The sequence below is a fragment of the Nerophis ophidion genome, linkage group LG04 (genome assembly GCF_033978795.1).
Source record: "Nerophis ophidion isolate RoL-2023_Sa linkage group LG04, RoL_Noph_v1.0, whole genome shotgun sequence".
In the NCBI taxonomy this organism is placed as follows: Eukaryota; Metazoa; Chordata; class Actinopteri; order Syngnathiformes; family Syngnathidae; genus Nerophis; species Nerophis ophidion.
Genome location: NC_084614.1, coordinates 17,228,490 through 17,246,527, shown reverse-complemented (window position 1 = coordinate 17,246,527; position 18,038 = coordinate 17,228,490). Strand labels below are relative to the sequence as shown.

The window sequence follows — 18,038 nt, the reverse complement described above, 5'->3', positions numbered from 1 at the left end:
AAACACACATTCTTATCAGAAAAAAGGATAAGACAGTTAAACAACAAAAGTCATTTTGAGCTTGGAGACTTAATACTAGATCAGGCCTGCCGGTCAAAGACGCCGCATTTGGACAACAAATGGACAACATGTACAAAACCCAAAATCAGAGAAGTTGGAACGTTGTGTAAATGGTAAATAAAACCAGAATACAATGATTTGCAAATCCTTTTCAACCCATATTCAATTAAATAGACTGCAAAGACAAGATACGTAACGTTCGAACTGGAAAACTTTATGATTTTGCAAATATTAGCTCATTTGGAATTTGATGCCTGCAACATGTTTCTCAAAAGCTGGCGCAAGTGGCCAAAAAGGCTGGGAAAGTTGAGGAATGCTCATCGAACGCAGGTGAACGGGCTATTTGATTGGGTACAAAAGCAGCTTCTGTGAAATGCTCAGTCATTCACAAACAAGGATGGGGTGAAGGTCACCACTTTGTGAAGAAATGCATGAGCAAATTGTTTAATAAAAACATTTCTCAACGAGCTATAGCTAGGAATTTAGGGATTTCATCATCAAAAGGTTCAGAGAATCTGGAGAAAAAACTGCACGTAAGCCACATTACAGACATTCAATCCCTCAGGCGGCACTGCACCAAAAAGCGACATCCATGTGTAAAGGATATCACCACATTGGCCATACTTTCCAACCCTCCCGGATTTTCAGGGAGTCTCCCAAAATTCAGCGCCTCTTCTGAAAACCTCCCGGGACAAATTTTCTCCCGAAAATCTCCCGAAATTCAGGCGGACCTGACTCAGCAATGTTGTGATCCTCTTAAACAGGACAATATTGCCATTTACTGTACATAGAATAGAATAGAATAGAATGTACTTTATTGATCCCTGGGGGAAGTTCAGCGCCACAGTTCGCTCACAATAAACAATGATAATAATAAATAATATAATAATATATATAATATATTATATATATAATATATGAATAATATATGTATATTCTACATATATTCTAAATTTAAGTGCAGTCAAGGAACATATGCATTAAGGAGTCTGTTCTGAAGCCCACAGTAAAGAGACTTAACTTCATCACGTCGCCTGGTTATTGACTCCAACCCAATATATTACACCGTCGACAAGCAAAGGTTACTCAAATAGTGAAAGGTAAGTGTTGTTGTTGTTTTTAGTAACCAGCAAGCACAGTACAGTTAGTAAAACTGTTTTTATTACTGTGTATTTGATAGGTGCCGTCGGAAATTCAACTATTTCTTTTATTTACATATATAAAAAAATTAATATATATAGCTATAATTCACTGAAAGTTAAGTATTTCATATATATATATATATATATATATATATATATAAATATGAAATACTCAATTGATGAATTATACTCCTCCCCTCTTAACCACGACCCCCCCCCCCCCCACCCCCCCACCCCCACCACCACCACCACCTCCCGAAATCGGAGGTCTCAATGTTGGCAAGTATGGCATGGGCTCAGGAACGCTTCAGAAAACCACTGTCAGTAACTACGGTTGGCCGCTATGTATCTAAATCCAAGTTAAGACTCTACTATGCAAAGCGAAAGCCATTTATCAACAACACCTGGAAACGCCGCCGGCTTCGCTGGGCCCTAGCTCATCTAAGATGGACTGATGCAAAGTGTAAAAGTGGTTTGTGGTCTGACGAGTCCACATTTCAAATTGTTTTTTGGACATTGTGGACGTGGTGTCCCCCGGAACAAAGGGGAAAATAACCATCCAGCGTAAAGTTTAAAAGCCATCATCTGTGATGGTATGGGGGTGTATTAGTGCCCAAGGCATAGGTAACTTGCACATCTGTGAAGGCACCATTAATGCTTAAAGGAACATACAGGTTTTGGAGCGACATCTGTTGCCATCCAAGCAACGTTATCGTGGACGCCCCTGCTTATTTCAGCAAGACAATGCCAAGCCACGTGTTACAACAGCGTGGCTTTGTAGTCTGTAAAAATTCGAAAACCTAACATTGTGACCTTTTTCCTCCTTCCAGACCCCCCCTCCGTCTCCATCGAGGGCTACGACCAGAACTGGTTCGTCGGCCGGCAGGACGCCACCCTCGTCTGCGCGGCCAACACCAACCCACCGCCCACCGCCATCACATGGACCACGTAAGACGGCGTTCATCTGTGCACCCGCTCCCTCTTCGCTCTTTTCAACGCGCAGATGGCGTTGCTGTACGTGCAAAAAAAAATTATTTTTCCCTCACTCGTTCTGTCTCCCCAGGGCGTCAGGCCCCCTGCCAGACACGGTGGAGGTGGACGCCAACAAGTTGACGGTGAGGAATGTGGACGACGCAGTCAACACCACCTTCATCTGCGAGGTCAGGAACAAGCACGGCGTGGCCAAGCACCAGATCACCATCCTCGTCACCGGTGAGTCAGCGCACGTGACGCGCACACCCGACAGTAGAGAGACGTAGGGCTGGGCGATAAAACGATATCGGTAGTCAAACGCGTTTAATAAAACATCAAAAAAAAAAGTTTTGTTGGGAGAAAGCGGAAGTTGGTTGCATGAACAAAGGCACTCGCTCTCTGGTAATCACTGATTAGTGGCTCAGCCAATCAGGTAACAGTATCAACTATCAGGTTTGGTTGACGCCATCTCGGTTTATTCTTTGCATGGAGTGAGAAGAGAAAGTGAAAATGAAGAAATTGTTGACGAAACAGGAAAAGTTGGGGTGGGGTTTTTGGAAAAAAGGGACCGTAGTCAGACCAATGTGGTCTGAAAATGGCCCAATCAAATATCAACACTAAAATAGTACGCTTTTTAGCGTAGTCATATTCAATAATTGTTCTTAGTGTACCTGGACCGACCTTGTCTAATACTTGGAAATCACATTGTTGTAATCAGAAGATTATTGTCAGGCTGATTACCAAGAATCAGCACTAATCATATATACTGCAACGGAAGGGACTTTTACATCCCATTACACAGTTCTAAAATGAATGCATTCGAACTAAATTAATACAAAATATAGGTAATTGAAATCCAGCTTCACGACTTTGGTCATAATTTTGTCGCTTAAGAAACTTCTCTGCGACATGAGCTCCAGACGTCCTCTGTTTGTTTGATATTGAATACCCGTTTCCATATGAGTTGGGAAATTGTGTTAGATGTAAATATAAACCCATATTCAGTTGAATATGCTACAAAGACAACATATTTGATGTTCAAACTCATAAACTTTTTTTTTTTTTTTTTTTGCAAATAATAATAAACTTAGAATTTCATGGCTGCAACACGTGCCAAAGTAGTTGGGAAAGGGCATGTTCACCACTGTGTTACGTCACTTTTTTTTTTAACAACACTCAATAAACATTTGGGAACTGAGGAAACTAATTGTTGAAGCTTTGAAAGTGGAATTCATTCCCATGCTTGTTTTATGTAGAGCTTCAATCGTTCAACAGTCCGGGGTCTCCGCTGTCCTATTTTACGCTTCATAATGCGCCACACATTTTCAATGGGAGACAGGTCTGTACTGCAGGTGGGCCAGGAAAGTACCAGCACTCTTTTTTTTTTTTTTTACACAGCCACGCTGTTGTAACACGTGCTGAAGGTAGCTTGGCATTGTCTTGCTGAAATAAGCAGGGGCGTCGATGAAAAAGACGGCACTTGGATGGCATCATATGTTGTTCCAAAAGCTGTATGTACCTTTCAGCATTAATGGTGCCTTCCCAGATGTGTAAGTTACCCATGCCTTGGGCACTAATGCACCCCCATACCATCACAGATGCTGGCTTTTGAACTTTGCGTCGATAACAGTCTGGATGGTTCGCTTCCCCTTTGGTCCGGATGACATGATGTCGAATATTTCCAAAAACAATTTGAAATGTGAACTCGTCAGGCCACAGAACACTTTTCCACTTTGCATCAGTCCATCTTAGATGATCTCAGGCCCAGAGAAGCAGGCGGCGTTTCTGGATGTTGTTGATAAATGACTTTCGCTTTGCATGGTCTTGCTGAAATAAGCAGGGGCGTCCATGAAAAAGACGGCGCTTCGATGGCAGCATATGTTGTTCCAAAACCTGTATGTACCTTTCAGCATTATATGTACATCCAACACAATTTCCCAACTCATTTGGAAACGGGGTTTGTACATTGTGCAACGAAAATGTAAACAAAACTGAGCGCAAATTCATAACACATAAAAAACATAAATAAATAGATAAAAATATATAAAAATGTATGTATGCAGGAGATACAGGACAATAAAATGCCGGACAAACAGATTTAAGAACTATTTTTACCCGAGAGCAATAGTGTCGCTGAACACAAGACAAGAAAAACCGTGCATGTGAACTGTGTGTTTGGTATTTTCATGTATTTTATGTATTTTTAATCTGTTTTGATGTGTTGTTAGGAATTTGCACTAAATCAGTTTTGCTTACAATTTCGTTGTACAATGACAATCGGATCAGATCGATCAGATCAGATAGAGGTAGATCATATCAGATCAGATCAGAACAGATAGAGGTAGATCATATCAGATCAGATCAGATAGAGGTAGATCAGATCAGATAGAGGTAGATCAGATAGAGGTAGATCAGATCAGTACAGATATAGGTAAATCATATCAGACCAGATCAGATAGAGGTAGATCAGATCAGATCAGATAGAGGTAGATCAGATCAGATCAGATCAGATAGAGGTAGATCAGATCAGATAGAGGTAGATCAGATAGAGGTAGATCAGATCAGTACAGATATAGGTAAATCATATCAGACCAGATCAGATAGAGGTAGATCAGATCAGATCAGATAGAGGTAGATCAGATCAGATCAGATAGAGGTAGATCAGATCAGATAGCGGTAGATCAGATCAGATCAGATAGAGGTAGATCATATCAGATCAGATCAGATAGAGGAAAATCAGATCAGATAGAGGTAGATCAGATCAGTTCAGATCAGATAGAGGTAGATCAGATCAGATAGAGGTAGATCAGAACAGATAGAGGTAGATCAGAATAGATAGAGGTAGATCAGATCAGATAGAGGTAGATCATATAGGATCAGATTGGTATTTATTGTCATTTCACAAGTACAACCCGTTCAGGATTAGACAATAAGTGTACCGGGTTACAGAACAGGAATGCTTAGGGGTCGCCACAAGGCGCCCCGTGAATAAAGATATATTCTATTCTGTTCTATTCTATTCGATATTGTCATGACTGCCTCAAGTGGCAACTGGGTACTAAGCACCATCCATACGGACCACCGCTGAGAAGCAGATTATATTGGCGGCCCTCTGGGTGACCCTCACAGACCAACAGTCAAGAAACGCTGCATCAGAGCACAGCTGTAATTTCCTGGCACTAAACCTGCAAAAAATAGTTATGTTTACATTTTCACACTATTTTCCTACACTTTATCAAGCATTTCTTAATTTTACAGCTTCATTTTAAGAAGTCATTAAATGTTCGTGATTTTGGAATGTTGTTGACATTGATTGAGGTTTTGTTGACATTTCCTTTTTTGCCTTGATAGCTGAGGGGGATTACAATCAGAGGATTGTTTACATTCCACATATTTTCCTCCTGCTCCTGATTTTCGACAGGTCCTAAAAGAAAATCATTATTTATCCATATCGACCGATACAAAACACTTAATATCGTGATACGGTTTTCAGCCATATCGCCCAGCCCTAGCAAATATTGATATTGTTTGACTACTATAAGGAACACTTTCAACCAATTTGTCGGATTTACAAGTTGAGTGTGTGCACGACAAACACACACATTAACACACCCACACACACACACACACACACACACACGCTGGGATCAAGGCTGATCTGAGAACTGCGGGGGTGCTGGCCGCTCTCGATCTGGCGCATCGATTTCTGATGCCCGTTCTCCAGCATGCTAGTGTGTCCCCGGCGGTTGCTTTGGGCCGACCCGGGCCCCTCAGCAGGGCCCCTCAGTGCGACAATTAGAAACCACGTCAACGGGGGTTCAGAGGTGCGCAGGGGCGTGTCGTGTTCAGAAGCTGCTGGACGGCAATGAAAGCTGAACCCTCGGTCAGAACTTAGTGGCCCTGCTGCGTGGGGCGTCGCGGGTTCTTGTCGGCGTGGGCGTGACGTTGGTGTGAGTCACTTTGCCAAGGTTTTGTTTTGCTCCTTTTCCCCCCTCTTAGCATTCCTCCTGCACGCACTTCAACAGACTCTAACACCTCGTCTTTGTTTCTCCCATCTCTCGGCTGCACGCACTCATCTTTCTCTTTGTGAGGCCGCTTTCACCCCCGTGTGCGCTCGGCTGCTTCTTCTTCTTTTTCATCCTTCCCTCTGATGCTTTCACACATTGATCCAACACACACACACACACACACACACACACACACACACACACACACACACACACACACACACACACACACACACGTACACACACAACAGAAGGCCGCGAACACGGCGGAATGCTGAAAAGTTGTGGTCGGCCGCCGGGCCTGACGAGGTGTCTTCTCACAGCTCCGCTCTCTTGACTGGTTGCAACACACCCCCGCCTGCCAGCGAGCACTTCCTTTTGCGAGGGATTACGGCGAAGGGGGGCGGCGTTCGCTCGCCGCATTTAGAACATCGGTGGGTAATCACGGCTAAAGATTTGAATCGTCTCCCCGGCGAGAACAAAGCTTCTCTGTGGCCGGGCGGCGAGTGGGAGGTTGTGACGTACGTACACACGCACACAAACACAAACACACACACACACACACACATGCTGGTTATCACTCGGAATGGGGACCAAGTTTTTGTTCATGACTTGTGGGGACCACCCTTTCTACAGGTTGAAATAAATAACATAATTTAAAAAGGGGACCTGTTGTTTTGACCCCATGCTGTCAGCATCGCCAGAACACGCACACACACACACATACTAGTTATCATTTGGAATGGGGACCAAGTTTTTGTTCATGACTTTTGGGGACCACCCTTTCTACAGGTTGAAATAAATAACATAATTTAAAAAGGGGACCTGTTGTTTTGACCCCATGCTGTCAGCATCGCCAGAACACACACACACACACACACACATACTAGTTATCATTTGGAATGGGGACCAAGTTTTTGTTCATGACTTGTGGGGACCACCCTTTCTACAGGTTGAAATAAATAACATAATTTAAAAAGGGGACCTGTTGTTTTGAACCCATGCTGTCAGCATCGCCAGAACACACACACACACACACACACATACTAGTTATCATTTGGAATGGGGACCACCGTTTCTACAGGTTGAAATGATTAACATCATTTGAAAAGAGGACCTGTTTTTCTTTGTCCCCATAGCGTCAGAAGTCCCCTAAAGGTGACTGTGTAAACAGAGCAATGTCCCCATTAAGTAAGCATTGCCAGAACACACACACACACACACACACACACACACACACACACACACACACACAGGTTATCATTTGGAATGGGGACCAAGTTTTTGTTCAGTACTTGTGGGGACCACCCTTTCTTCAGGTTGTGAAGGCATGAACAAAATGAAGTAAAATAGCCACTGCCCAGTTAGCTCATACACGTCTTTAAATCTCTGGATTGATGAAGTAATGTGTTGAGCATTCTCATAGGGGACCCTTGGGAAAAAGTTAATATGGTTCATGGGCACCAAACTCAAATAATTTTGCATAATTTACACAAATTTGTACGTGACTACTGAGGACCATTTAAAGAAGAAAAAAAAATCAAATTAGATGTTAAACATGTTGCTTTTCATTAAACATGTTTTATGGGCCAAAGCTTAAAATTCACATGGGCGTCTTCAGAGTGGATCTGACTATCATTTTTTGGTCCCCATACTGTCAGAAGTCCCCCACAGGTGTGTAAACAGAGCGATGTCCCCATTAAGTCAGAATTGCCAGAACACACACACGCACACACACACACTTGGAATGGGGATCAAGTTTTTGATCAGTACTTGTGGGGACCACCATTTCTACAGTTTGTGGAGCGATATCCCCATTAAGTCAGAATTGCCAGAACGCGCGCGCGCACACACACACACACACACACACACACATACACACACACACACACACTCATTTGGAATAGGGATCAAATTTTTGATCAGTACTTGTGGGGACCACCATTTCTACAGTTTGTGGAGCGATGTCCCCATTAAGTCAGAATTGCCAGAACACACACACACACACACACACACACACACACACACACACACATACATACATACATACATACATACATACACACACACACGGCAGAGCTAATATATGCGGCGTAAAAATGTTCCACATTTGAAGCCAAATTAGAGACCTAATCCTGGTTAATTGCCATTTCCTGTGTTTTTTATCCGACGGAGGGGAACATTCTCCACAAATGTGCAGCCTCGTCAATTTAGCCGCATGCTAATTGCAATAAAGCTCCAGCAAGGGATGGAAATCATAACAGAGCTGCCAACATTTGGTCGATTCCATAGAAGAGCTGCGTGTGCATAATAGTTACAGGAGGGGAGTGAGTCATGTGGCCCCATTCCTGGGTGGCTCTTGCGTGAGAGGATGAGGGGATTAATCATTTTGCAATGCGGTCTGCTGAAAATGACGGAAAAGTGTCACTCCACATAGCGGGGTCAAATTTGGAATGGTGACAAAACACATTTTAAGATATTAAACACTCAACTCCACTACCCCAATTCGTCCCGTTTCATGTGTCAGGTAAACGGCAACGAATAGGGCGGCATGAATCTCCTTTCTACTGTGTTTATTTAACATGTTTTTCTTCCGCTGATATTCTTTCTTGGAAGTTATCTCCCTGTGATCACGTATGATTGCTCAGCCTAGCTCGCTGTCGATCGATACCGTACGCTGGCTGGCCGCAGCACCGCCAGACATCCGATGTAATTATCTCACAAGTACGATCATTTCCCCCACAGTGCGACGTAAAATCAATAATTCCAAAAATCCCATAAAGTAGGACCATTTTAATTGTTTCTTTCAGTACAAGGCTTTCAGCAAAAAAACACAATTATTGACTGATGTTGTGCATTGCTTCGAGTGTCTCTTTACGACCAGGTGGTGGCGCCGTGGGGTGTGTTTTTTGAAAGGTAAAACTGCATTTTTCCTCTGAGGTCCTCGCACTGAAAAATTAAAGCTCGGGGCCATTTTGATCTTTTTCATTTTCAAAACCAATTCAAAGATTTTTTTAACCTGTCGTTCTCCCCTTATGCTATGGCTCCATAGCAGAACACATCAAATAAAGTGGCATACTCACTTTAAATGACCTAGCGGGCCAATGTAAATGATGTGGGATTCTCTTTCAAAAGACATAGCGGGCCATTTTAAATGATGTGGCATAGTCCTTCAAATGACAGAGGGACATTTTAAATGACGTGGCATACTCCTTCAAAAGACGTGGTGGTTAACTTTAAATGATGTGGCGGGTCTCCTTAAATTACCTAGCAGGCCAAATTGAATGACATAGCGGGCCAAATTAAATTATGTGGCATAGTCCTTCAAAAGATGCGGCGGGTCACTTTAAATGACTTAGCGGGCCAACTTAAATGAGGTGGCATAGTCCTTCAAAAGACATAGCGGGCGACTTTAATGAAATGGCATACTCCTTCAAAGGATGTCGGGGGTCGCTGTAAATGACCTGGCGGGTCAATTTAAATGATGTGGAATACTCCTTCAAAAGATGTAGCAGGCCACTTTAAATAACGTGACATACTCATTCAACAGACAAGGCGGGCATAGTTCAAAAGACGTGGTGGGTCACTTTAAATTACCTAGCAGGCTAATTTTGAATGACATAGCGGGCCACATTAAAATGATGATCAAAGGATGCGGCGGCTCACTTTAAATGACTTAGCGGGCCAATTTAAATTATGTGGCATAGTCCTTCAAAAGATATGGTGGTCCACTTTATATGACATAGTGGGCCACTTTAAATAACGTGACATACTCATTCAAAAGACAAGGCGGGCATAGTCCAAAAGACATGGGAAGTCACTTTAAATGACCTAGCAGGCCAATTTGAATGACATAGCGGGTCACTTCAAATGAAATGGCAGGCCAGTTATAAATGATGTGGCATACTCCTTTAAAAGGATGTGGCTGGTCACTTTAAATGACCTAGCGGGTCCCTTTAAATCAGGGGTCTCAAACTCAATTTACCTGGGGGCCACTGGATGCAGAGTCTGGGTGAGGCTGGGCCGCGAGAAAAGATTTCTTTAAAAAAATGTTGCATATTCCTCAGCATGTCTAGTTGTATAATGACGTTTCAAATTGTATCCATTATGCACCGCAACTTTGTCTGTGCAAATAAGACACGTCGGGGTGGCCCTGTGCTCAACAAAGAAATATTGCATCTCTCACATTGCATCCCTGAATCGTCTTTGCTCATCATAAACCTTTCTCTTCACTGCAGGCTTTGAAAAAGACATGTTTGGGGTTGTGGAATATATTTGTATTTAGCCGACGCACGGAGAATAATGTTATTTCCGCAATGTGTTGTTCCGCTTTTTCTCCCTACAGCAACACAGCGGCCGGCGGATAATGGCCGGGAAAGTACCGAGATAGCAAGCGCAGTTATCCAGCATTATATAGAAATATATGTAGTGTTCATCGTGTGAGGCAATGCTAATTAAACAATAAAAATAAACAACGGTTTGAGTTGGCCCAGGTTATTACTGACGGACAGGTGTGACTGCAGCCAGGCACTTAAAAAAAACCTTGTCTCAAGGGCAACGTCTCTGTCCCTTTTACTGATTTGCCGCTTTTCCACTAATGTAGGGGTAGGCAACCCAGAATGTTAAAAGAGCCATTGTGGAGCCAAATAACGACACTGTCAAGCTTCATTCATATCAAACACGCGGGCCGCACTAACATTAAACTTTCATATTAAGGTGGGGGCCGCAAAAAGGCCCGCGGGCCGCATGTCTGGGACCCCTCCTTTAAATTAACTGGCGGCCCATTTTAAGTGATGTGTCGTACTCCTTCAAAGGACGTGACTGGTCACTTTAAATAGCCTAGCAGGCCAATTTTGAATGACATAGCGGGCCACTTTAATGATGCGGTCCACTTTAAATGATGCGGGCCACTTAAAATGACGCGGCATAGTCCTTCAAAAGACGGACCAAATTAAATGATGTCGCACACCCCTTCAACAGACATCACAGGCCACTTAAATGATGTGGCACACTCCTTCATAAGACGTGATGGGTCACTTTAAATAACGTGGCAGGCCAATTTTGAATGACATAGCGGGCCACCTTAAATGATGCGGCATAGTCTTTCAAAAGACGGGGCGAACCAAATTAAATGTCGCACACCCCTTCAACAGACGTCACGGGCCACTTAAATGATGTCGCACACTCCTTCATAAGACGTGGCGGGTCACTTTAAATAACCTAGCAGGCCAATTTTGAATGACATAGTGGGCCACTTTTAATGATGTGCCACAGTCCTTCAAAAGACGTGGCGGGCCAATTTAAATGACGTGGCATACTCCTTTAACAGACGTCACGGGCCACCGTAAATTGATGTGGTGTGCAACTTCATAAGACGTGGCGGGTCACTTTAACTTAGCAGGCGAATTTTGAATGACATAGCGGGCCACTTAAAATTATGCGGCATAGTCCTTCAAAAGACAGGGCGGACCAAATTAAATGTGGCACACTCCAACAGACGTCACGGGCCACATTAAATGATGTGGCACACTCCTTAAAACTTGGCGGGTGACTTTAAATGATGTAGCATACTCCTTAAGATGTGGCGGGTCACTTTAAATGATGTAACATATTCCTTCATAAGAAGTGTCGGGTCAGTTTAAATAACCTAGCAGGCCAATTTTGAAAGACATAGCGGGTCACTTTAAATGATGGGGCAGCGTCCTTCAAAAGACGGGGCGGACCAAATTAATGATACGGCATACTCCTTCAACAGACGTCACAGGCCACGTTAAATGATGTAGCACACTCCTTCATAAGACGTGCAGGTCACTTTAAATGATGTAGCATATTCCAAGAGACTTGGCGGGCCACTTTAAATAACGTGACATACTCCTTCAAAAGATAAATGATCTTCTGAGGGTCACTTTAAATGACGTGGCAGGTCACTTTAAATGATATATAAATACACCTACATATACATACACAGACATCTAGCAAACAGTTGACGCAGGGTTAGATCTTGCTTTGGTTTTTGCCCACTGTGCCGTGAGATACAGTCTGGTGTGCCGTGGGAGATGATCTAATGTCACCTATTTGGGTTAAGAATATATTTTTTGCAAACCAGTAATTATAGTCTGCAAATTATGTGTTGTTGTCGAGTGTCGGTGCTGTCTAGAGCTCGGCAGAGTAACCGTGTAATACTATTACATATCAGTACGTGGCAGCAGGTAGCTAATTGCTTTGTAGATGTCGGAAACAGCGGCAGGCAGTGTGCAGGTAAAAAGGTGTCTAATGCTTAAACCAAAAATACACAAAAGGTGAGTGCCCCTAAGAAAAGGCATTGAAGCTTAGGGAAGGCTATGCGGAACAAAACTAAAACTGAACTGGCTACAAAGTAATCAAAAACAGAATGCTGGACGACAGCAAAGACTTACTGTGGAGCCAAGGCGGCGTCCACAATGTACATCCGAACATGACAGGACAATCAACAATGTCCCCACAAAGAAGGATTAAAAACAACTGAGATATTCTTGATTGCTAAAACAAAATAGATGCAGGACATATGACTCAAAGGAAGACATGAAACTGCTACAGGAAAAATACCAAAAAAAAAAGAGAAAAAGCCACCAAAATAGGAGCGCAAGACAAGAACTAAAACTCTACACGGAGAACAGCTAAATAGTCCAAATAAGTCAGGGTGTGATGTGACAGGTGGTGACAGTACATCTACTTTGAGACAAGAGCTATAGTGATGCATGCTTGCTTATGCTTTAAAGCATGGGTGTCAAACTCTGGCCCGCGGGCCAAATTTGGCCCACCGTGTAATTTAATTTGGCCCTTGAGGCAATATCAAATTAACATTAGAGCTGGCCTACCGGTATTATAACACCGCATTCACCGCTAATACTCATACTTACCAACCCTTTCAATTTTCCCGGTAGACTCCCAAATTTCAGTCCCCTTGCCGAAAATCACCCGGGGCAGCCATTCTCCCAAATTTCTCTCGATTTCCACCCAAACAACATTATTGGGGACCTGCATTAAAGGCACTGCATTCAACGTCCTCTACAACCTGTCGTCCTGTCCGCTTTTTCTCCATACAAACATTGTGCCGGCCCAGTCACATACTATATGCGGACTTTACACACAAACAAGTGAATACATGCATACTTGGCCAACAGCCATACAGGTCACACTGAGGGTGGCCGTATAAACAACTTTAACACTGTTACAAATATGCGCCACACTGTGAACCCACACCAAACAAGAATGACAACCACATTTAGGGAGAACATCCGCACCGTAACACAACATAAACCCAACAGAACAAATACCCAGAAACCCTTGCAGCACTAACTCTTCCGGGACCCTACAATATACACCCCCCGCTACCACCAAACCCCACCAAGTTAATGTTGATATTTACATCAGAAAGCTACAAATAGGAAAGAGGCATTAATTTTTATTTTTTATTTTATTTAATATACCATTGATATTTTTAAATTATCATTATTATTTGAAAATCGATTTTGCATGTCACTATAAAGTTATATAAGCCTTGCTCGTTCAATATTCAATGCAAAACTTGTTTGGGTCCCTACTAAAATGTTAATTTGTTCAACCTTGGCCCGCGGCTTTGTTCAGTTTAAAATTTTGGCCCACTCTGTATTTGAGTTTGACATCCCTGCTTTAAAGTCATATCCAACAATTGCGACGACGACTTTTTATTGTCAACTGAGTTTAGTTTTTTAATGATTTCTGCTGGGGGTGTGCCTCTGCATTTTTGCCACGCAAAAAATGTGCCTTGGCTCAAAAAAGGTTGAAAAACACTGCTTTAAATGACTTGGGCAGGGGGGGTGCACTTTATATGATGTGGCGGGCCTTGTGAGAGCTGTAAACCTTTAATATCTTTGGAACACGCCTGGCAAAGCTACAAATCTGCGCATAAATAAATAAATGGGTTGTACTGGTATTGCGCTTTTCTACCTTCAAGGTACTCAAAGCGCTTTGACACTACTTCCACATTCACCCATTCACACACACATTCACACACCGATGGAGGGAGCTGCCATGCAAGGCGCTAACCGGCACCCATCAGGAGCAAGGGTGAAGTGTCTTGCTCAGGACACTGCGGCCGAGGTTGGTACTAGGTGGGGATTGAACCGGGGACACTCGGGGTTGCGCACGGCCACTCTTCCACTGCGCCACGCCGTCCCGTCACGTGCTTACACCACTTAACATGTCCGAAAAGGAGTAAGAAGAAGCAGATTTCAGTTAAACCCTCATTTGTGTCTTAGAAAAAAAAAATCCACAATGGATGCAAATAAAGTCTTAATTTCAGTTGTTTTGTGTCTTGCGGTTACACAACAGGAGGGAACGCGTGCATATTCAGACGCTCCTTGGAGTCACGCTCCGTGTCTTTTGTTCCAATAACCTCACATTCACTCGTTAGTTACTCCTGCCTTGTCGTGACTCGGATTATTATTTGTGTGCGTGAGTCCGAAGTGCAGCAAACATCTCGCTTGCCTGGGGCCCTCTCAGGCAACAAGGAGGCCTCCACTTTCAGAGGGGACCAAGGAGCAGGACTCTGCCAGCTGGACTGCCTATGAAAGCGGCCTGGGGCCAGGCGTGACCTCCCTATGGCTTCTGCCTTGAAGAGTCTGAGGGGAGGGGGGGGACTTCTGTTCTCCTTTTCTTTATTGCTTCCTGCCTGGCATGGCAGCCAAGGACCAGCAGGTAGATTAGAAGAAAAAAAAAAAACTTCTTCCCTTCCTCCTCCTCCTCCTCCTCATCATCATTAAAGCTGGAGGCTGAGAGGGAGTGTCTGCACTTTCATCCGACGTTTAGCACAACACCGCCAGCAGCTCTCAGCAGGCAAATGAGTGTTGTTGAATTACCCGAAACATGACTGAGGCTTTGAAACACACACACACGCACACAAACTCACACACACTTATCATCATGCTGAGGGACTCCCAACACAGCAAACTATGAACTATGAACATTTGAATGACATCATAGCACGAACGCATTCAAGCCGGGGTGTCCAAAGTGCGGCCCGGGGTACCTGCACCTTGTTCTTTATAATCAATCAATGTTTACTTATATAGCCCTAAATCACTAGTGTCTCAAAGGGCTGCACAAACCACAACACAAACCACTACGACATCCTCGGTAGGCCCACATAAGGGCAATGATGACCCAGTGGGACGTCGGTGTGAGTACAACCCCAAAAGTGACTATATTGTAGCTTCCAATCCCTGGATTTGTTGAATTAGGTCCTGACGTTGAGCTACTCAACATTGAAACAACATGCTTTTCGACGACATTTAATCAATGCTGGGTTCTGACGTTGTTTTGACCATTGAAACTCGGTCATTTCCCAACCAATATTCTACAACTCAAACATAACGTTAGAACAAAATGCTTTTTCAATGTTTAATAAATGTCGGGTTCTGACGTTGATTTGACCATTGAAATTTGGTCATTTCCCAACCAATATTCCACCACAAAAGTACAACGTTGAAACATGTTTTTTGACAACATGTATTCAATGTCAGGTTGTAACGTTGATTTCACCATTGACACTTGGTCATTTCCGAACAATTATTGTACTCTACAAATACAACTTTGGAACAACATGCTTTTTTACGTTTAATCAATGTTGGGTTCTGACGTTGATTTGACCATTGAAATTTGGTCATATTCCAACCTATATTCTATCACGCAAATATGTTGAAACATGCTTGTTGACGATTATTCAATGTCAGGTTGTGACATTGATTTGACCATTGAAATTTGGTCATTTCCCAACCAACATTCTACAACTCAAACATAACGTTGGAACAAAATGCTTTTTCAATGATTAATCAATGTCAAGTTCTTACCTTGATCTGATCAATGAAATTTGGTCATTTCCCAACCAATATTCTATCACACGAATACAACGTTGAAACAACATGCTTTTTGACGATGTTTATTCAACTTCAGGTTATGACGTTGATTTGACCTTTGAAAATTGGTCATTTCCCAACCAAAATATTCTACAACTCAAACCAAACGTTGAAACATGCTTTTTCAATGTTTACTCAATGTTGGGTTGTGACGTTGATTTGACCATTGAAATTTAGTCATTTCCCAAACAATATTCTACAACTCAAACCTAACGTTGAAACAACATGCTTTTGGATATTGTTTAATTAATGTTGGGTTGTGACGTTGATTTGACTATTGTAATTTAGTAATTTCCCAACCAATATTCTACAACACAAATACAACTTTAAAACAACATGCTTTTTGACAATGGTTAATCAATGTTAGGTTCTAACGTTGATTTGACTATTGAAATGTTGTCATTTCCCAACCAATATTCTACAACACAAATACAACATTGAAACAACATGCTTTTTGACAACGTTTAATCGTCAGGTTGTGACGTTGATTTGACCATTGAAATTTGGTCATTTCCCAAACAACGAGGACCAAACGATAGGGATCAACAATGTATCAACACATTATAAAACGTTGTTTATAAGTCAGTTTCAAAAATCATGTGTGTATAATCAATAATGTATCAACGTCTTGTGCCCGCTGGGATTGGAGTACTCAATACGCATTGCAGGTCTGGACTGGTGATAAGGCCTAAAATCGATACGGTTATATAAATTGCAGCCTCCTGCGATACATTTTACATCACCAAATAATATTTGGCATATAAAAGATTATACAATCTTTTCCAAACAGGCTGCCTGGTCGACTTTTGTCAAGGGCACTGTATTTCATAAAATTACTGGAGTTCTTAGTACGACATCATATTGTATTGTTTTTCTTACAATATTTCTTGTCTAAAAGGTTTTTTTTTTTTTTAAAGGCATCTTAGTTTTGACGTTTTGGAGGGCCAAGCAAAGACTTAAACAGCAACCGGTATTTAAGCCGCACCCACCAAATTTTAGATTAAACCAGACCATAAGCCGCAGCTATATGTACCAGTACAAAAGATTGTGTAAACATTTATTAACATACCTTGATTGTTTCCAAACGGCGTCTGTAACACGGCAGTAAAACGGCTGACCACACAAAACAGAAGTCATTGTCATGTGACAGTGACGTTTTGGTGAATTTACGTAACTGTAACTATACAAATAAAGATGCCATTGAAAGTTAATACTAACACAGACACCTGTAAATGTGTTAGCATATTCGCTAATGCTAACAATGCTAGCTTGATTATATTATGACAGCACGTACAAATATGCGGGAAAACCCTCCTACAGACATTGCACATGGGACGGTTCAGCAAGTAAGACTTGTTGTAGTTATATTGTAAAACTTACAAACGTTGCTTAGAGTGATGAATGAAGAATCCTTTCTATCAGAAATGCTATGGACAGTAAAAAGGTAAATGGTAAATAGGTTATACCTACGTATAAAGCACTTTTCTACCGTCAAGGTACTCAAAGCGCTTTGACAGTATTTCCACATTCACACATTCACACACTGATGACGGGAGCTGCCATGCAAGGCCCTAACCACCACCCATCAGGAGCAAGGGTGAAGTGTCTTGCTTAAGGACACCACGCACGTGACGTGGTTGGTAGAAGGTGGGGATTGAACCAGGAACCCTCAGGTTGCTGGCATGGCCACTCTTCCAACCGCGCCAGGCCGAATACTTGAATACTTTCGCATTCGAGGCACGAAACCGGATGTACATGTTCAACCCGAAGCACCTGGATTGAGCGAACTCGTAAACAATAACACACCTTTTCAGTGTCTGTCGGTGAAATATGAAAACTACTTGTTTCATACAAAACATGATGGCTGTTAGCAGGGGGGGAAAAAATCCATATATCAGCTGCACTGTTTTATAAGCCGCAGG

General features: G+C 42.6%; 1 protein-coding gene across 1 annotated transcript in view; it reads left to right on the top strand.

Moving 5' to 3' along the window:
• The window catches only part of LOC133551028 (nectin-2-like), a 499,757-nt gene that overhangs the window by 266,117 nt on the left and 215,602 nt on the right, over nt 1-18,038 (top strand). The window contains exons 5-6 of the mRNA XM_061897289.1: nt 2,033-2,150; nt 2,266-2,414. Coding sequence (XP_061753273.1) covers nt 2,033-2,150; nt 2,266-2,414 — 267 coding nt within the window. The remainder of the gene's footprint in view (nt 1-2,032; nt 2,151-2,265; nt 2,415-18,038) is intronic.